Source organism: Lynx rufus, unplaced genomic scaffold, assembly GCF_022079265.1.
Source record: "Lynx rufus isolate CCGP_SWC_20201006 ecotype Redwood Valley unplaced genomic scaffold, mLynRuf1.p SCAF_17, whole genome shotgun sequence".
In the NCBI taxonomy this organism is placed as follows: domain Eukaryota; kingdom Metazoa; phylum Chordata; class Mammalia; order Carnivora; family Felidae; genus Lynx; species Lynx rufus.
Genome location: NW_025814831.1, coordinates 2,993,302 through 3,012,854, shown reverse-complemented (window position 1 = coordinate 3,012,854; position 19,553 = coordinate 2,993,302). Strand labels below are relative to the sequence as shown.

General features: G+C 63.8%; 2 protein-coding genes across 3 annotated transcripts in view; one reads left to right on the top strand and one right to left on the bottom strand.

Annotated features, from left to right (window-relative positions):
- The first annotated feature begins 323 nt into the window (after positions 1–323).
- On the top strand, positions 324–13,431 carry ZFYVE21 (zinc finger FYVE-type containing 21). 2 transcript variants are annotated; one of them, XM_047080007.1, is made up of 8 exons: positions 324–1,273; positions 8,639–8,689; positions 9,053–9,221; positions 9,921–9,996; positions 10,079–10,170; positions 10,746–10,799; positions 12,511–12,653; positions 12,812–13,431. In XM_047080007.1, exons 1-8 carry the CDS (start codon positions 1,136–1,138, stop codon positions 12,845–12,847), a joined length of 759 nt encoding a protein of 252 aa, XP_046935963.1. In that variant the 5' UTR covers positions 324–1,135; the 3' UTR covers positions 12,848–13,431. The 2 variants fall into 2 exon arrangements, with proteins under 2 accessions (XP_046935963.1, XP_046935964.1); XM_047080008.1 differs by lacking the exon at positions 10,746–10,799.
- Positions 13,432–13,951: 520 nt separating this feature from the next.
- PPP1R13B (protein phosphatase 1 regulatory subunit 13B) overlaps positions 13,952–19,553 on the bottom strand; it is a 66,522-nt gene continuing 60,920 nt past the window's right edge. The window contains exons 12-17 of the mRNA XM_047079989.1: positions 17,758–18,536; positions 17,021–17,158; positions 16,811–16,944; positions 15,897–16,063; positions 15,335–15,534; positions 13,952–14,698 (exon numbers count right to left, since the gene is read on the bottom strand). Of these exons, the coding sequence (XP_046935945.1) occupies positions 14,657–14,698; positions 15,335–15,534; positions 15,897–16,063; positions 16,811–16,944; positions 17,021–17,158; positions 17,758–18,536 (1,460 nt within the window). The 3' untranslated portion in view covers positions 13,952–14,656. The remainder of the gene's footprint in view (positions 14,699–15,334; positions 15,535–15,896; positions 16,064–16,810; positions 16,945–17,020; positions 17,159–17,757; positions 18,537–19,553) is intronic.

Below are 19,553 nucleotides of genomic sequence, written 5' to 3'. Positions count from 1 at the left end.
TCAAGCCTCGCAACGGCAGTGTTGCCACCTCAGTGTGGCTGACTAGGAAACGGACAAGCCAAGGTCACACAGTCAGCAAGTGGGAGGCAGGTCCCGGCTGTTTGTTCCAAGTTCTTGACCCGCCTGTTAACAAATCCCACAGGAGCTGCTCAGTCTCCCCGCTCTCCTGCCTGCGGGGTGCCGCCCCGGGTGGGAGCAGCCGGCTCTCGCTCCAGACCGGGCATCTTTTCTGGCTTCCCCTCCCTGGAGGGGGTGATGAGCCCTCCCGGCAGGGAACGCCCCCCGGTGACTTGGGGGCCGTGCCTGGGCACCACGGTGGTTTCTCCAGAGCAGCCTGGCCTGGACACTTGGGCCCTCGTCCCTTCTCAAAACCCTCTTCCTCCTTTGAGAGCCCCTTCCCTTCCCAGCCCCTGAACCATCTTGTCCCGTTCCCCCCAGCGGCTCCTCCACACCGGGGGTCCCGCAGACCCACCATGACCCCGCCCTCCCCCACCCCTGCACACCCCGACTTCATGCAGTCCTCGCTCACCTTTCACCCAGCGCGGCGGCCTGCTCCGGTCCCTACGGATGACAGCCCCGAGGGCGGGCCTCTGCGGCCCCCGCACCCCGGCTTCCGAGCCCACCTTCCTTCCCACCGCCAGGACCCCGGCTTCGGCTGTCCCCTCCGCCCGCCCGCGGGCTTCGACGGTGCGGACGACCCGCGCCCCCGCGCCGCGCGCCCCACGGCCAGCCACTCTCACCCCGCGCGCGCTCCGCTCGCCTCTTCGCACTGCCCCGCCCCCTACAACCTCCTCTTCCAATGAGAGCCGGGCGCCCCTGCCTGGATTCGCCAATGAGAGAGGAAGCAGCATACGACGCAGACTAACTGGCCAATCCAAAGTCTCCATCCTCCCGAGGGGGGCGGGGCGTGCCTGGGCGGGCCCTCACTGCCGATTGGTGTCGGGCCGCGGAGTGGCCGGGGAGGTGCCACTGCGTGGATTGAACAGCTCGGCGTTGGGGCGGGTCCCGGGTACCGATTGGCCCGCCCTCCCGGACGGGCGTGGCGATTGGACGCGGCCGTTGTCATCCACGCGGGCGGGGCGGGGCTCCTGACGGGGCGAGGGCCCGGGCCTCGGGCGAGCGCTGTGGCGGCGTCATGTCCTCCGAGGTGGCCGCGCGCCGCGACGCCAAGAAGCTGGTGCGCTCCCCCAGCGGCCTGCGCATGGTGCCCGAGCACCGCGCCTTTGGCAGCCCCTTCGGCCTGGAGGAGCCGCAGTGGGTCCCGGATAAGGAGGTAGGTCGCCACCGCCCGCCGGCTTCCCGCCCCCCGTCCGCGCCCTGTTCGCCCGAGACCCCCGTCCGCGCCCCGGATCCCCTTCCGAGGCTAAGGCTACCCGGTCCGCGCCCCAGGCCCGCCGTGCCTCCCTGGTGCCCCGACCCGGGCCCCCGAAGCGCTTCGTCTGGCTCCCGCTGCCCTTCCGGGGCCCCCCACGGCCGCCGTCGGTACCCCGGGCTCCCGGTGACCGCGCTCCAGCCCTCCCGGGGCCTTGGGCACAGTGCCCTCTGCCTGGTTCCCTCTCGGGGCGTCCAGGCTCGCCCACTCCCCACTCAGGTGCGTCCCGCAAGGACCGCCCCTCCTGCTCTGTCCGGGTCTCGGCCCACCTGCGAGGTCACGTGGGAATTCCACTTCCATTGGATGAGCTGCTCAGCTGGGGCCCCTGAGACGCCGTCGCTGCCCCTGCCCCGTGGTGGGGGGTGGAGAGGCCCCCCGCCTCCTTAGAAGGCGGCGCGCTCCGGGTTGGGGGGTGCCGCGCGGTGCGAGCGGAGGGCTGGCTTTGAGTGGGAGGTTGCAGGTGGACAGTAAGGAGGGCGTCCTGGCGGGCACCGCACCTGCTTGCAGGGGTGAGGGGTGGGGAGGCCCCGCGCTGTCCCTGTGGGCGGGGTGGGTGCGGCCCCTTCTGAAGGCCCTTGCGTGGCAGGCCAGGGGGTTTGGACCCGATCCCATAAGCCAGCAGCTCTCAGCTCCGGGAGGCCACGGGGAGGAACTCCGTGCGTTCCTGTAGATCCGTCCGTCCTAAAGAAGTCAGCGCGCCGTGATGGTTGAGTCGCTTTAAGTGACAAGCGCCCCTGCGTCCTGAGACGCCTTCCTCCCCCAGAACGGTAGTTACGGGCTGCAGGCTGTCGGCACCGGAGTGAAATCAGGTGTCCGAGGCGAGGCAGGCCCGCCCGAGCTGGGGAGGGGCGGCGGGGCAGGGCGGCGGCGAGGAGAGGCCCAGCGGCCGCCGCCCCCGCCCTCCTGCCCTCCCCGCCCTCTTGCCCAGCCCGCCGCCGCCCCCGCCCTCCCCACCGTCGCGTGCTCCCCGGGCCCTTCCCTCCCCTCCCCTGTTGCCCTGTTTGTGCTCTTTATTTTGCGCGCCTTTACCCTTGGTGCTGGTACTCTCTGAGCTGACAGCGCGTACCTTCCCCACTTGGGCTCCCCGGTTCGTGCTGTGGAAAGTCAGAGATAAAGGAATGTGTGTCTTTCTCCTGAATGTGTCCGTGTCACAGAGTTCCTTCCTGGGTTACTGGGGCTGACACGTGTTACTGTGGTTGGGGAAGTGGGAATCGCAGGGAGCGTCGTGGGGACGGGCGGGTGAAAGGTCGTGCACACGGAAGGGAACCGCGCACTCCCGCAGTGGGGAGGGAGGCCGTGAACCTCTGGCACTTAATCTGTGGCCAGATCGAGGGTGGTCGGGGAGTGCGCCGCCCGCCCCCCCAGGAGTCTGGAGAGACTCTGCCCGATTGCCCCCCTGCGGAACTTTGCCCCACCGGACTCGGTGGGCGTCTGCAAGGAGTCCCAGAAGGGTGTCTGGACCCAGGCACGGTTCCCCTGCCCCCACCTCTGCACACTGGGGTAACAGCTATAGCTCCGTGTGCCCTCTTCCCGTGCCCAGGGGTGTTTCCTGGAAAAGTGCCTGTGTTTTCGGGCCTGAGTGGAACAGCAGGAAGCGAGCAGAGTTGGCCTGATCTATTTGAGTCTGTCTCTCTGTTGGGGGGGGGGGCTCCTTTCCACCTAGAAAGAAAGGGTAGCAGGTGCCCCTCGGAGCCCCCCTGCCCCCTGCTTGTGGGAATTCTTACTCGTGACCTGAGGAGCCCTGGAGGCCTTCCAGGGAGCCTGGGGGAGGAGGGACGGGAGGGTGGACCGCCGTGAGCTTCGAAAAGGAAGCGGATTTGAAGCCTACTGGGGCCTGGTCCAAGAGGCCAGAGGTTAGCACGGCGAGTGTTCTGGAGGAAAAGAAACAGTCTGGGGTTCTGGAAGCTCCGGGGGAAGGGGGTGGGGCGGATCCCCTGCCACTAGCCTGGCCCCCAGCTGCCCCCTGCCTGTTCAGTGCGTGTGGGACACCAGGACCCTCGTGTGCAGGGGGGAGACTCGGGTGTTGGGGATACCGGTAGTGAGAGGCAGGTGGGTCTGGGTGGTTTGGAGTGGGTGAAGGGAAGTAGGTAGAACGTGGCAGGAGGGTGACCCATAGACCTCCACCCATAGCCTCCACCCGCTTCCGGTTGTTTGCCAATTAGCGTTGCTGACCTATCTGTGGATGGTCCTTCGTGTCTCATCTCGGGCCACTCTGAGGCCAGCCCGTTCCACGTCTGTTGTGTACTTACTAGGTGCCTGACCCTGCACCAGGCTGGTCGTGTGGGCCTGCAGGGACGTCCCTTGAGAGTGTTGACAACTTGGGGTGTGTGTGTGTGTGCGTGCGTGCGTGTGCGTGCGCGTGCGCCTGCCCTGAGCCAGCTATAGCTCCCAGCCTCCCAGCTGGCCTCCTGCCCCGGAAATAACAGTTGCTGGTCCCCGAGGATGCACAGTCCGTGGCTCCCTAGTGGCTTCGGGGAGGAGGAAGCCTGGGGGTGGGCTCTCTGGGCACGAGGCCGTGAGATACTGTTTCATCCGTAAAAGCCCTGTAGTTTTGCACCCCTCCTTCTTCCATCTTCCGCGCTGGGTATAACCAGCGACGCCGGCAGCTCGGGGCCGTCATTTTGACACGTGGATACTCTGTGGTCACAGAAGTGGGAAGGAGAGCACGGGTGTCAGATCAAAACCAAATCCCAAGTTGGGAGAGACTGTTCTAGGCAGGGGGAGGAGCTGCTGCCGGAGGGAGACCCCGAACCCGGGGGATCTGCCGGTGTCTCCGGCCTGGCAAGGGCTTGCTCTGTGCGGGGAGGGACCCAGGACCCAAATGGACGAGAGCAGGTGGGAAGGGGAGGCGTCCACTCAGCGAGGGGGCGCGGATCGTGTGACCTGTGACCTGCGATCGGGGGTTGCGGCACCCCAGGTCAGCCTGTCGCACACGGGTTGAGGGTGGGATTTCATCCGTGGGCCTGAAGGAAGGAGGGAAGCTTGACTCAGGTTTGAGCAAGCGAGGTGAATGGGCATTTGTTCCGACCGACGAGTCTGGACAGACAGGGCAGCCGGTCGAGAATGGGGTGAGGAATGGGGATTTGGGGTCCGTGTGCAGCCTTGTCACAGGTGGTCGGGGGCAACTGTGAGTCATCGAGGTCACACGGCCAGGGGGTCCTCTGCAGACACTTGCCAGGCACAGGACAGGCGGGGGCTTTCACCCGCCTCGGGGACCGCGAGGCGGGGGGCACACCACCTAGCGCATGGGGGTGCTGGGCCCTGTGGCTGCGTAGAAGCCTCTGATGTTGGGGGGGGCCGGGCAGGCCCAGCACTTGCTCCCGGGGCGGGCTCGTGTCTGGGGCGCTGCGTCCGCCGCTGGCTCAGAGCCCCTGGTGATGGGGGTCTGGGTGGGGAGACACAGGCGGGCCCTGTCCCAAGAGGAACACATGTCTCCTGCGATGCCAGCTGTTTCGCATCCACTGTCACATTCGTCCCCTCCCCAGGACCTCCTGTCTCTTTTGAGCTGGTTTTTTAACAGTTTGCTGGTTCCCTCACTCATGACGGAGTTAAATCTTTGAGATGAGTCATTTAATATTTTAGGAGTAATTCTCTTATTCTTTAGAAAGGATTGTCTTTCAATAAAGATACATTAATACATATATTGGTTTTTTTTATTTGTTTAAAAATATTTTTTTGTTTCTTTTTTTTCGGAGCTGGTGGGAGGGGCAGGGGGAGGGAGACAGGATCTGAAGGATCTGCGCTGATCTTGCTCGAACTCACACACTACAAGATGAGGACCTGAGCCGAAGGCAGCACTTAACCGTCTGAGCCACCCAGGCGTCCCGTGTGCATATATCGTGAAAACTTATTTTCCGGATTTGTTTGTGTCTGAGAAACCTAAGACAGGGAGTGTCGAGGGCCTGGCTCCAGCCAGCAGGGGGGCGCTGTGGGAGCGGGTGGGCCCCCAGGGAGGACGGGCAGGTGTCCCCAAGCTCTTTTGTTACAGTAGCTTTGTTTTTGACATTCCTTTAAACTCTCTAAATTCTGTTTTCCACCAAAAAAAATTGTTTTTGAGAGAGAGCGAGAGCGTGTGCGGGGAAGGGGCAGAGAGAGGAGAAATTGTCCCAAGCAGGCTCCGCCCCCCCCGTGCGGGGCTCCGGCTCACGCACCCTTGATACGACTTGGGCCAAAGTCCAGAGTCAGACGCTCAGCCACCTGAGCCATCCAGGCCCCCCCTCTTCCAACTATTTAGACTTTGAGGGGAGCCCCTCGGGGCCAGTGCTGGTCCTGCAGCTGCCCGGGGCACCTCTGGGGGCTCCTTGCGGAGGGTCCGGTGGCAGACCGCTCTCTGCTCCCCGAGGCCCTTCTGTGACCCGGGCTCGGCCTCTTCTCGCGCTCCACCCCGCGCGCGTCCACCAGGAAGCTGACCTCGTGGCACCTGCCTCCCCCTCGTCTCAACTTCCACATCCGCGGGCGCGGGTCCCCCGTGGGCTCCCCCCCCCGAACCAGCACGGAGTCGGGGGCCAGGGGGGTGTGTGCGCCGTGCGGAGCTGGAAAGTTCACGAGGAGCGCTCCCCGTGCCCCTGCCCCAGTCGCCCTCCTCCGTGGTGCCTCCTTGCCACCAGCTTCCCGCCCCGCTGTCAGCCAGGCCTGCCTGCGGGGTGAGCGTGGGGGCCCCCCGCCCCCCCCCCCCCCGAGGCTGGAGCCTCCCCCAGCGACCCTAGCGGAGGCATCTGTCATCTGGCCAGAGGCTCACGCGACCGGCCGACGGGTCGGTGTGCGCGCCGCTTGTGCAGGACCCTCCTGGTGGGCCCTGCCCCCACTCGTCCTCCCTGCTGGTCCCGCCCCTCCCGCCCTGCGGTGGTGCTGGCGGTGGTGCTGGGGGGGGGGGGGGCGGGTCTCAGGCTCGGTAGGGCGGGTGAGGGGGGCTGGCCGCCCGCCCGTGTCTGGGCTGTGGCCGCCCTCGCCCTGGTTCCAGGCCCGCGGCTGCTGTCACCCGGCTCGCGCGTGTGGTTTCTGTTCCCTCCTGGTGCAGTTCGTTCGTCAGACACCATAGCAGTTCTTTGGCCGTATTTTTACTCTCGTCTCTGCCTCTTTTTTTTCTTCCCATTCTCTTCATGTTAAATTGCTCTGTTGAGAATTTTAGAAGGCTCTCTTCTGTTACGTCATCAGAAAGTTACCTTGTCTTGAAGGTCTGCCCGTTTTCTGAATCACTTCATTGCTTATTTACAGTAATAAAATCCTGTGTCGCTTACGTTGTCAAGCACATTTTACGTCCTGGCTGTCGCCTTACATTTACAGGTTGGTCTTGGGGCGCCTGGGTGGCTCAGCCGGTTGAGCGTCCGACTCTGGATTTGGGCTCAGGTCACGATCTCGGGGTCGTGGGACTGAGCCCTGCGTCGGGCTCTGTGCTGAGGGTGGAGCCTGCTGGAGATTCTCTCCCCCTCCCTGCCCCTCTCTCTCAAATAAAAACAAAATAAGATGAAAATTGGCCTTTCAACGTACCCAAACACACAAGCCCTACAGTAAGCGTGAGACCGTCTCTGTTAGCGTTGCTGGAGAGGGAGCAAGAGGGGGCCGCCACCGGAGACCCCAGGAGGCGCTAGAGCCTTCCCGCGGAGTGAGGCGGGCTTTCCGGGCTGCTGGGCCTCACCAGTCACACCCTCGCTGTTGGTTTTTTCCAGTGGATTCTGTGGCTGGCCCTGCGGGGGTCATACAGAGGCTGGGGCCCTGCCACGCTTCCAAGGCCCGAGTTCCAGAACTCACAAAAGGGAGAGGCAGCGGCAGGGCAGTGAGTATCCAGCTCACACTCAAAGCCGGTGGGGATTCTGTAGATGATTCTGGAAGGCCGAGGTGGGCCAAGCCCTGTATCCAAGTCCAGAAAGCAGCTTAGGAGCGACGGGGTAACAAGAAAGTGTCAGTCACACGATCTCGAAAAGCTTAGACCCCGCTCCCAGTGCAGGGGCAGTGGCCAGATGGAGCCCGTCTGGCTGCGGGGTGGTGTCTGAAAAGGGTGCCCGCCGTGGGAGGACACGTGCCAAGGCCCAGCGTGGCTGTGGGTCCGAGGTCCCTTCCAGGAGCATTGCGGGGTCCCAGCACCCCCGGCCTCTGCTCTGGATCAACACAGGTTCACGGGCACTTGGCTCTGTCTCAAATCCCTCCAGAGCTACTCGCTTGCCCGACTCGCGTGCGCCAGCCTACGGCTGCCTGGAGGAGGCCGAGGCCCACAGGGGACACACAGAGCCAGGGGAGAGGTCACCCGGCGGGAGGCGTGGGCTGGTGCTTGCCCCTGCTGCCCTGCGGGACGAGCGTGCCCCTGGCTGAGCGGAGAGAAGGTGGTGGGTGGGGACGAGGGAAGGACACTGGGGGACGGCCCCAGCTGGGCAGGACTGACGGGTTTGCCCCGGGTCACGTGCAGTCTGGCTGTCCTGTGATCAGAAGCCCTCCTCCGGGCGGGGGGGGGGGGGGGGGGGGGAAGCTGAGCGTCGTCAGCGGCAGGATGGCCCCGTCGCGGCAGGTCTGGAGCGACTCTTGGCTTGTGTTAGAGAAGAAACCCGAGCTCGTCCCTTTGGTGACGATGTGGCCATTTGGAGTCCCTTGTCTTCAGTGCCGGTCGCACGGCCGCTGCACTGTCTGTTCCCTGCGCGCTGGGGTGAGGGAGGCCTCCCCCGCGGCGCAGCGCCGTGGTCCCTGCCCTCCCGGGCGCTGCGGGGCCTGGACACCTGTCCCCCGGAGCCCAGCTGCCGGTTCCCTCTGTTTCCCTTACTCCCAGGAGCATTTGGGGGCATTTCCGGGGCCTGGCGGTGACCGCCTTTAATCCATATCCGACCCGCACCATCCACATCCCGCTTCAGCCTCGTCCCGATGCACGTGTGGCCGTGTCACTGAGGGACTCGAGGCGTCCCTCGTGGGGGCGTCCCTCGTGGGGGCCTCCCCCCCGCTCGGCCGCCACGTCACCTACTTCACCTAGAAAGCGATGCTCGCGTGTCGGGGCCGCTTCCCGTTAGTTCCAGCCGTGGAATCACGTGGTCCTTCTGGGACACCGACCCGTGGTTCCGGCACCAGAACTGGGGGTCCTTAGGTGGCTGCCCTAGCGTGGCCGTTCGGGCTCTGACCGCTGCCCCCGGCGTCCCCGAGATGCCCCCCGAGCTCATGCCCTGTCCCTGGCCTGTGGGACCCGGAGCCCACCTGTGCCTGCGACGCGTCACCCCCCCAGCCGCGGGGCGGGAGGGCGGCTCTCCCGGCAGCACCCCGAGCTGAGTCCTGACGCTCCTTCCCTCCTAGTGCCCGAGGTGCATGCAGTGTGACGCGAAGTTTGACTTCCTGACCAGAAAGGTGAGCTGAGGCCGTCGGGTGGGGGGCCAGGCCGGCATTGAGCCCCTTGGGGGGCGGCCGACGCACCCGAGTGTCCTGGGGGCTGCCTGAGAACAGCAGACGGTGACCCATGCCACCAGCTGGGCGCCGCCGTACCTGCGGGTCTTGCCCTCAAAGGGGTGTCGTCCTCTGAAGAGGTGGGGCGTCCTGGCAGGTGGGCCGCGGGACGCAGGGCGCCCTGCCGTGTGCGCGGCGCCCTTGGCAGCTCCTCCTTCCAGTGGCGAAGACCAGCACGGGGCCGCGTGTGTAGACGGGTGGTCCCGAGGGGGGGGGGGGCGCGGGGGGCAGTCCTCTGTCCCCTCAGCACCACCCCTGCGCCCGCAGCACCACTGTCGCCGGTGTGGGAAGTGCTTCTGTGACAAGTGTTGTGGCCAGAAGGTGCCGCTGCGGCGCATGTGTTTCGTGGACCCTGTGCGGCAGTGCGCCGAGTGCGCCCTGGTGTCGCACAAGGAGGCGGAGTTCTACGACAAGCAGCTCAAGGTGCTCCTGAGTGGTAAGCTCGGGTCGTCGCCGGGTCCTGGGTGTCCGTCTGGCGGGCGACCTGGAAGAGTGCTGTCCTCCCACCCCCCCCCCCCCCAGCTTCCCATGGAAGGATCGAGCCGCCTCTGCTCTACGGAAACAGGAATATGGCCTAAAGTGGCAGCCTGACTCCGCAGGGCTTGGGACGGCCATCGGGTGTGGGGCCCTGGGCCAGGGTGGAGCGTGTGCGGACACGGGGCCCTGTGACGTGGGTGGCATCAGAGGAGGTGCTCCACGGACTGTGGATCTCCCTCCCCAGGAGCCTCTGAAGGCCGACCCCCCGCCCCCCACCGTGTTTCTCCCTTCTGCCACCTGTCCCACGATCCTTCCGGGCCGGTTCTGTGCACCTTCTGTCCCGTTCCGGTGCCACCCTGGCTCCCCCGGGAGCGTGTGGGTGCCTTGTGGGGAAGGATGGGACGTTGCCGGCAGCATGGAGGGTGCACAGAACCTCTCCCGATAGCAGCGCCCTGTGCTTTACAAAACTGCAGCATCTCCTCCGTCATGGCCTTGCCGCCTCACCTCGGGGACCTGCGGGCACAGCCACCGCCGTTGACTCACTTGGTCTCATCTCGTCCCGTGTGCGCGCCTCCCCGGGAGCTGGCCTTGCCGGGCCGGGGGGCGGTGAGGGGTGGAGGGGCTCGTTGTGTTCTCACGTTTGTTTTTGTATCCTAAGGAGCTACTTTTCTCGTAACTTTTGGAAACTCTGAGAAGCCAGAAACCATGGTTTGTCGTCTCTCCAACAACCAGAGGTGAGAGGCAGAGGCTGCTGGGCACGGACAGCCTTGTCACATCGGCCCCGGGGTAACGTGGTGCGGACACCCTTTTTCCTAGGTACTTGCTTCTGGATGGGGACAGCCGCCACGAGATTGACATTGCGCACATTTCGACTGTGCAGATCCTCACGGAAGGCTTTCCGCCCGGAGGTGAGTGCGGCAGGAAGTCTGGTGCCGGCGCGGGCGACTTTGGGGATGACACAGGGGCCTCGAGGACGGAGTCTATCGGCAGGGTCTCTGAGGAGCCAGCCCGTCGTCCTCTAGGGGCTTGGATTTAGTACATGGTTTTAGGAACTTGCCAGGTGAATGGGGCTTAACGTGTAAGATAGCGAATTCAGGAGAATCTGCCTGAGCGTGTCACATACAAGCTCTTCGGTACCATTTATCGTTGGCCTCAAACCAAGGATGACGTTCCCAGTGCAGCGGCGTCATCCGGGTGCTCAGAAGGGTGTGGCGTGGTGGCTGATTGGGAACTGGCACTTCCTGCTCCTGTCAGGCACCCGTGGGGACGAGATTCCTTTCCATTTCCTTGGTGAGCTTCCAGAACGTTCAGCCCATTCTGGATCTTTCCACCTGAACTTCTACGCTTCTGGCTGTTTTTCCACGGGAAGAGAGTTTGCATTCCGTGCTGACAAAAACCCACGTGACTTAATCCTTCTTGCTTTCTGTTTTCTGATTGGCTCTTGGTTGTTCTCCTCTCCTGCCTGCCCGCCTTCTTGATGTAGAAAAAGACACTCACACTTACACCAGCCTCCTGGGGAGCCAGCCCGCCTCTGAAGGTCAGCCACCTGCTACCCTCCTCCGGCCCTGCTGCTGCCACCGGGCAGTCCAGCCCAGGCCACGCCTCGGAAATGCACAGTCACTTCTGTTGGTCGATTTGAAAGGGGGTTGGGCCCGAGACGCGGGTACATAAAGCATGAATGGAAGCATCGGGGGTAGAGATGGATTTGGTTTGCTGGGTTTCTCAGCCCTAAGGGGGTTTAGGGTTGCATCTACCGGCCCTAAGCCCGCCGAGCGCAGGGGCAGCGGGGCACGGCCGGCGCCCTCCCGCCCCTTCCCAGCCAGCTCCGCACTTCGGCCTGAGCTCCTGGATGCCGACGCCGAGGTCACAGGGCCAGGCCAGCGCTCCGCCTCTGTGCCCTCCGCACGGTGTGCTCAGGGATTCCAGGCTGCTTGCCGGTGGCAGGGTGGGCGTCGAAGACCCCCGGGTACAGAGGGCAGGGCCCAGAGAAGCTGAGGGTCAGCGGGGGTGTTCCTGTGCCTGCCTCCCGCTAGGAAGGCCACCTCATCCCGGCCCCTCCTGGGCCAGGGAGAAGGCCACATCCCAGCTGGCCTGGTGCATGGTCTCCCTGGGCAGGGCCCGGGGGCTTCTGGCGCCACACGCCCCCTTCTGGAAACTCTGGGGGTGCAGTGAACCCCGCTGTGCCAGAAGTTTTCCAGAACCTTTAAAACCGTAGAACCTTGTCTTCCCTGGGGCTGGCGGGGGCAGGTGGCACAATTGCCTGAGGTGACGGTGGCCGAAGGAGCTGCCTGCCGGCCTGTGGAGAGCCAGGGGGTGCGTGTTCTTAGCTTTGCCGGCTGCCTGGATCCTTGGAAAGTGCAGAAGCAACTAGAGATGACACAGGAACGTGGCCGTGGCTGTGCCGATTAACCCTTACTTAGAGAAGCAGGGGGTGGGCAGAGCCGTGGTCTGCCAGTGGGGGCACTCGCCTCAAGGGGTCCCATCAGGAACCAGCCTGTCCACACGCATGGGTGGTCAGGCCTCTAATTGTCCGCGGGGGTCATCTGCAGTCCATGGACCCCAGGGGAGAGGTGGGCCCTTGGTTTTGACTCAGAGATCAGCGTCTGCTAGAAGGAATCTTCCACAAGGTGGAGTCCTGCTCAGAAATGGAGTTTGCATGTTGAAGCGGAGGAGAAAAGCTGTAGACGGGTTTCACGGTGACGCTTGGTCCCCACGGGACCGTTCTGTGGTCAAGGCCGTGAGAGCCACCCGTCCTTGAGCGGCTGGTTGTGGGAACAGCCGGGTGCGGCCTGCAGAGGCCGGTCCCCTCACTGCATCTCTGCGGGGGCTCACACGGCAGGGTAGGTGTCAGCACCTCTCTGGTGCTGGTCCCCACTGGTCCCTCAGCCTGTACGCGAGCTCTCACCAGCAGGATGGCTCTGAGGCGGGAGTGACGGCCAGCGGGATCAGTACTGGCGTGGAGCCAGCCCTGGCTGGGTTTCCTGACCACAGGAGTCCCCACGTGGGACCGGGTGGCACTGTGGGTTTTCTCTCGGCTCAGTGATGTGGTTTTTCCTGGGCCCTGGAGGGCCAGGCGACTCGGTTCCTTTCCCATCCTGTGAATTTGGGGTCATCTTCCAGATGTCCACCGGTGCCCCTGGGACCCCCGCACCAGCACGAGGGGTGGGAAGGAGGCACCCTGGCCTCCACCACAAGGGCACGTGGGATCCTGGGGTCCCCGCGGGCCTTACCTCGTCTCCCTTCTCCAGGAGGCAACGCACGGGCCACAGGCATGTCCCTGCGGTTTGCAGCACCGGGGGCGGAGGGCCTGACGCAGCTGAAGCTGACGGCCGGGGAGGACGCACACGCCAGCAGGAGGCAGTCGACGGCGTGGCTGGCGGCCATGCACAAGGTACCTGGTGGGCTGCGGCGGGCAGGGCTCGGGAGGCGGGGCCCTTCTTTAGGTACGGCCCACCTCTCCCAGAGGAAGCCCTGCCGGCCCGGTGGGGGTGGGGGGAGCCCGCAGCAGCTGGGCACGGGACTGGTCACACTTCTTTCGTCACGTCATAGGCCACCAAGCTTCTCTACGAGTCGAGGGACCAGTGACTCCATGCGGGACGGACCGTCAGCAGGGGACCGTGGAGCCAGCTCTGCACACACAGGCAACTAACCCCACACGTGCTGGGAAACGCAAGTCGAGCGTTTGGAGAAACAGATCCTAGTGCGATATGCACAGCTCGTTAACACCCTAAACAGCTTCGTGCTTTAGAGTTTGTGCACTATCCTGTTGATACTTAATTGGAGGTGGGAGAGACTCAGCTACACTACTCACTACTGCTGAACTATTTTTAGCGTAACTTCAACCATGTTTTTATGGGTGCCCAGGTTTGCTAGAAGGTTCTGGCCCCTCGGTGTTCACTCTTGCAGAGTAATGATTTGGGCAGTGGGAAGTCGGGCCCGATCTGTTTGGGATCCTGGTTTCTAGTGCGTCGGTTTACAGTCTCCCTGAGCCCATTTTATAGACTCTCCACTTACCGCATCACTAATCTGGGCTACGAACAAACCTTTGACACTTCACTGAGGGGGAGAAGCCAGCTTTGCTTTTTGTATTTTCACTATTTCCCTTTATTAAAATAATTGTACAACAATTTGTATATAAAGCTTATGATTAAAACTTATTTTGAAACTAACGGATCGGCCCTCGCCTCACTGTGTCCAGAAAACCCGAGCTCTCGCGCCACGGCTCCGCTCTGGGTCCAAAACACAAGACTCGCAGCCGCCGGTGGGAGACAGCGGTTTATTGTGCACGTTTACACGGCCTCTGCGGCGGTGGCTTCCAGCAGCAGAGGCTGCCCCACGGGCGCTCACTTTTCATCAGCACACTGTGTACAATCGCTGCTTACAGGTGCCTGGCTACACATTTATACATGAATTATACACACGACTCATACATGGAAAATAAAGCCTAAGGGCCTGGATTTTAATGAGAGAAAAAAACATTTCCATCATTCTGGTAGTTTCGAATGATCTAGTCAAAAAATACTTCTGGTATATAAAAGTCTGTACGTACAGTTCAAACTTAAGCGCCTTACTTGAAGTCTGGACCGGGCACAGGTTATTGCATCGTGGCCGGGCCAGACCCGGGAGGCTGGGCCCCCCACCCCAGCTGCCCCTCCCGACATGCAGGCACCCCCACATCCGCCCCACCCTGACCTTAGGCTGCCGGCCCGTGGGCTGCAAATAGTGCAGAGGAGGGGACAGTGCTATCTTGAGGCTCCTGACTGCTCGTCACTTGGTATCAAGGGCTCTGGAGCCCGGGACGCAGAAGCGCGGCCCGCCGTCGGCCCGTGTGTAGGTGACCTATGCCAGTGCTCAGCACACACGCACCACGCCCCACCACTGCCAGAAGCTTCCGCACAGGGGCCCTCTCGGTAGGGAAAGGAAGAGATGCGTGTGGTCGGGGTGGAGAGGATGGCGGGCGGCTGCGATTTCCGGTAGCAGGGGGCGCACACCTCACAGCAGCTGCGCGTTCTCAGTGCTGGGGTGGAGGGACGTAGAGGAAGGCCTTGGGGCCAAAGTCAGAGGGTTCGTCTTCACTGGCAACCGACCAGGGGTAAATGATAGAGCTGCTTATTGGCAACGGGGACAGCTGTTTAGAAAGCTGCATATTTATTTGGATTTACAGTAATTGGCAAAATTCAATCTTCCTGGAGGCAAGAGTACCTCTCCCAGTTACGGGCAAACTGAAGAAAGGGCCTCACCGAGAAACTGCAGGGATTTCACATTGTGGATGCTGTCTGCGCAAGTGAGCACCATTATAAACACGTCTAGCTGCAGCTCCCGCAGAAACGGCAGGGCGGTCTCCCCGGCGGCTCCTCGCGGCGGGCAAGCGCGGGCGGCGCTCCAGACGGAAGCTCAGGCTAGCGTTCGCTGTCGGGGTTTGATCCGTGGATACAACTGCGAAGCGACGGAAACAGTTAGGACGAGGGCACGGCACGCCGAGCAGGAAGGGGCACCCGGTGGTGCCCGGACGGCCGCCACTCGGCTGCCACGCGCCTGCCGAGACCCCGACTCCCCCTACGAGCCGCGCCCCCCAACCCCGGAGAACCTCTCTCGCAGCACCTGGCACCGCCTCGAATCCGCGCCGGTGGCCATAAGCCCCCAGCTCCCTCGAGGCACGCGGGGGGAGCACAGCGGCACCTGCTCTAAGGTCTGGTGCAGTTACAAACGCAACGGAGGGAACAACGTGTGGGCTCCCCACCCCGGGCCGTTTCTGGGCTGCAGACTGGTGGCTGGCTGCCTGCCCGAGCTCCTGCATCAGGCGGCTGGGGGCTCCTCCGCCGGCACGCCCGCTGCTCCCACGGTGTGAGTGTGGGGCCTGCCGGATCCCCGTGCCAACTCCGCCGACTTGCCCGTTACGAGGGTGGCGCGGAGAGTGGACGGGGGCAGTCACCCGCCGTGCTCGCCCTGCAGGGTGCGACCCCGCACAAAGCCCGGCGCCCTGCGGTTTACGGCTGGGCGGAGGGGACAGGACTGCAGGAGTGACGGCAGCAGGGGTGGCTGACCCCGGACGAGCGGGCTCACGGTGCTTACCCCCAGCAGGTTTTTGGGCACGTAGCCCTCCCGGTCCCCAAGGCGAGCCCACCACCACTCGGTTTCACTCTCGTCCTTGCGCCTCAGGATGGTGATGGCATCCCCCTCGTGGAAGGACAGCTCGTCGCTGTTCTGGGCCTCGTAGCCCCACAGGGCGTACACCACTCCTTTGTTCATCACGCCCAGCTTCTCCTGCACCCCTGGGACGACAGGGCGAGCGGTCAGGTGTCCGCGGAGGGCGGGCCGCCGGCCGGGGCCGTGTCAAGACCCTGACGAGTCGTGCTACTGCTGTGTTGGGTCCCGGGGCCGAGGCGTGTTGCCGGACCAGGCACGCCGTGCCGCATCCACACAGAGAAGCACGGTTTTTAGCGACCAGGCACAGAATCTTTCCGCAACACGGCCCTTCAAACAGGTTTTCAGGAAGGAGCCCAAGGGACGGAGTGACTTCCATCCCAAGGAGCTTGGCGGGGTGGCTCCCAAAATGGAAGGGGGCTCCTCCCGGGCCCCGCAGCACCACGCCCAGGGGAAGGGCCCCCGCCCCGTGCCAAGACGCCCCGCGTACCGTAGAGGAACTGGGAACACTGGATGTAGCCTTCCTCCGTCTCTTCACACTTGTCCGCGGCGGTTTCGATGTCGCTGATGGTGGAGGCAAAAATGGCAGCGCCGCTCTCCACCAGCTGTTTGCAGAGGTGGACGCTGTTGCAAGAGGCGGCGCAGTGCAGCGGCGTCCTGGAACGGAGAGCGGGTGAAGGCACGCGAGGCGCTGCCCGGCCAGCCAGGCCCCGGAGGCCTCCCGGGGGCCTCCGGGGCCGTGCCGCGCCTCGAGGCCCAAAGGTTCCCGCGCCGGTCCTCGAAACGGCAGGACTCCTACTGGCCTGTCTCTCGGCCGGGCCGCGCGCCTGCTGCTGGGTGGTGGGGCCTCGGGGGCGGGGGGCAGGGGCTGGGAAGCGGCCTATCAAGTAGGTGCCCCTCACGCGAGAGCAGGGGCGCGCTGCGCACGGCTGACGCGCCTTCACGCAGCCACGGTGGTAGGCGTTGGGCGGATTTTGCCACAATTAAAAAACCCCAGATGTTCAAACCACGCCAACAAGAGCCTGACGTTGCCAACAAGACCTAGCAGAGGCCTGGGGGCCCGCACAGCAGCGGAAGGGCCCTGCGGGCAAACACCGACAAGGCAACCGCAAAGCGGGACTGAGTTTCTGCCACGCCGGTTATCCGGCCATTTCAAACCCGACGAAGAGTAACACTTTGCAAAACGCGCAGCCCGCGAAGTTGCTAGCACGTGTGCGAAGACACGATCCCAGCTGTGCCTTTCACAAGAGGACTCACGGAACCAAAGTGGGGAGGAGGGGACCAGGCCAGGCGGCCCCGGGGTGCGACAGTAGGCCCGCCCACCCGTGTCCGCTTCTGCCCTCGCCCGACTCCTGGACCGGGGGCCTCTTCCTACCGTAGGCCACGTGCCCCAGGGGCCCTCACCAGCCATCACTGTCGGCAGCGTTCACATTGACCCCAAAATCCAGCAGGAACTTCACGATGTGGTGGTGGCCGGCGCAGACGGCATTGTGCAGCGGAGTGATCCCTTCGTCATTGGGCTTGCTAGGGTCTTCCACCTGAGGACACAAGGCCCTCGTGAGCCCGGCCTCCCAGCAGGTGGGGCAGCCCAGGCCTGCGGCTGCGCTCACTCACCTCGTAGATGACCCTTTGCACCAGGTCAAACTCGCCTTCCAGAGAAGCATCTAGGAGCAGCGCCAGGGGGTTGAACCGGACTCTCAGCCCGTGCCCTGTCCGCTCCGAGTTAGGCTTCTTCAGGTTGGTCCGTTTGCTCTGCCGGGAAGGAAACATGCTTCTGATTTACAGGTAATGTGCCAACGCACCAAGCCGCGGTGGAGAGGAGGGACAGGGCGGAAGCCGTGGGCAGCATGTGCACCCGGCAAGGCTGAGCGGCCCCCGGCATCGAGAGGAACACCCACTCCCAGGGCCCAGCCAGACCCGTTGTGCCACATGCAGCGTGCTCCGGGGGGACGGCACTGCTCAGGGGCACCCACGGTGGGTGACAGTCAAGCTCGGGAGTCAGCAACTCATTCCTACCCACCCCCGTGGACATTCACCTCCCCCTCTCTGCTCCACCAATGCTGAGCTCCCACCAGAAGGCTGTCTAGGAGGTTCTCGTCCCCCTCGCCGCCTGGCCCTCAAATCCCGACGGCAGCTCCCCTTCCTCGGGGAAACCTGGCTGGGCCCTCCAGGGAGAGCTCTGCAGCCTTCCACACCTCTTCAGAGCCCCACCTGTGGACTGCAGCACTGTCCTCCCCCTCGGCCTCAGTGAGGGTGGGGACGAGTCTGGCAAGCCCCACAGTCCCCGGAACTGTGGCTAACACAGCCGGGTCCTCTACAAACACTGGCTGGCTGACTAGGACGACACCCACCGTAGAGGCTCCAGGCGGGGGCACGGTGGGGGGCAGCAGTGGGGGGGCTTGGTCTTCCCCCGGTGAGGGGGCCTCGGCCCCAGGGCTGGGGACCTGTTCTGTGGACGGGGCTGTGGCCACGTTGTTGTTGTCGTCCTCGGCAGGCTCGGCCGTTTGGTGGGTGCTCTGGGGACAGATGAGCCCCTCCGGCTCAGGGGAAGGGAGCTCATTGTCATTGGCGTCCGAAGACGGGGCAGGCTCGGAGGGGAGCGGGGCCGTGGGCTGGGCGGGGCCAGCCTCTCCCAGGTTCCCGTTGGCATTGGTATTTCCATTGTCCACGTCGGCCAGGGTGCCCATGAAGTCCTGCGAGGGGCCGGGCTGGTAGAAAGGGGTGCCCTCCATGCCGCCGGCCAGGGTGTTGAAGCGTTGGTACAGCAACTTCTGGATGTTGGGCCCCCCGGGGCCCTCGGGCTCCGTGATGGAGCTGCGCTTCTTTAGGGGCCGGGGCGCGTTGGCCAGCTTCCTGCGCAAGGCCTCCAGGTCGGCGTCACTCTGGTAGCGCAGCGGCGAGTGCACGATGGGCGTGAGCTTGGTGGGGCTGAGCGGCCGCGGCAGGCTCTCCACAGTGCCCGTGCCGGTGCCGCCGTCTCCGGGAGGGGCAGGGCTGTCCTGCTCCGGCTCTTTCTCAGCACTTTCCGGAGGCGGCTGGGACTGCGCCGTGCTTGTGGCCGGCGACCCGTGAAGAAACGGTAAGGGTGACGGGGACGTTGACCCGGATGGTAAAACGGGTTTACCGTACACTGGAGGAAACACAGAGGACAGGGGCAGCTAGAGCATCCTGTGGGGCCAGGGGTCTAGTCACCACATCCCTGCGGTCACACAGGAGGTGGGCTCCTACGGAGAACAGGGGTCTGCTCTGGTGCTGCTGAGTCCTGCCTTTAAATCCCGGAGGAAACCTCTGTCCAAAGAACTCCACTGACTCCTCTTGGAAGATAGAGTGCCCCTCTTAACTGGTTTTTACATTTGGGCTTCCACAATTTAGGCTTTTTCAAATGAAAAAAACAAAAACAAAACATGGCTGCAGGCCCAACTTCCCCACCCCAAACCAACCTTCCTTGTTTCTAAGCCGGGGAGAAAGACCCACCTGTAAACAGCATCTGCCCCCCAGGCCAAGTCTCATGCTACAGAACGCAGGCTGCCCCGGACAGGAAGGCCCGGCCTGCTGGCCCAGGCACTGTAGGGCAGGGGGCCAGAGCCCTGCCACAGGTAGCCGGGCTTCCGCTTGGGCGGGGGGGTGGGGGGTGGGCGCTCCCAGGAGTCTGGAAGCTGCAGCCTCTGCCCAGAAGTCTGTGGGGAGGCCCAAGCCCAGAACTGACCCGCAGGACCCCGCTGTGCAGGTCAGAGTCACCTCCTGCCTCCACGTCCGTGGGGCCAGGCTCCACTCTCTCACCCTTCCTAGGACACCCCAGCTCCCAAAGCGGCAGATGCTCCCTTGCCTCCCCTCCAGCGGCTTGGCTCAGTCACTGCCAGGAGGCCAGGAGGACCACAACTGGGCAGAGCACCCTCACCGGCCCCTGGAAAGCCCCTGCACAAATTTCCACAAAGCAGGAGAAAAAGAGGAACCTCCTTCTGGGAACTGGGCTTCCTGAGTACCACAGGAAGGCAGGTGCTGAGGCAGGAAGTCAGTTCCCATGTGATCCAGCTACAAAACTCCACCCATTGCCTTTTACCCCAAACTCACATGGACACCTAAGGCCACGCTGTACACAAGAATTAAAATTTTAATCCCAGGGGCGCCTGGGGGGCTCGGTCAGTTC

Bases quoted from the DNA above. Each gene is read 5' to 3' on its own strand.
- ZFYVE21 (XM_047080007.1), top strand. From the start codon at position 1,136: ATGTCCTCCGAGGTGGCCGCGCGCCGCGACGCCAAGAAGCTGGTGCGC. The intron at 8,690-9,052 runs GTGAGCTGAGGC...CTGCGCCCGCAG, and splicing joins TTGACTTCCTGACCAGAAAG to CACCACTGTCGCCGGTGTGG. The intron at 9,997-10,078 runs GTGAGAGGCAGA...CCTTTTTCCTAG, and splicing joins CGTCTCTCCAACAACCAGAG to GTACTTGCTTCTGGATGGGG.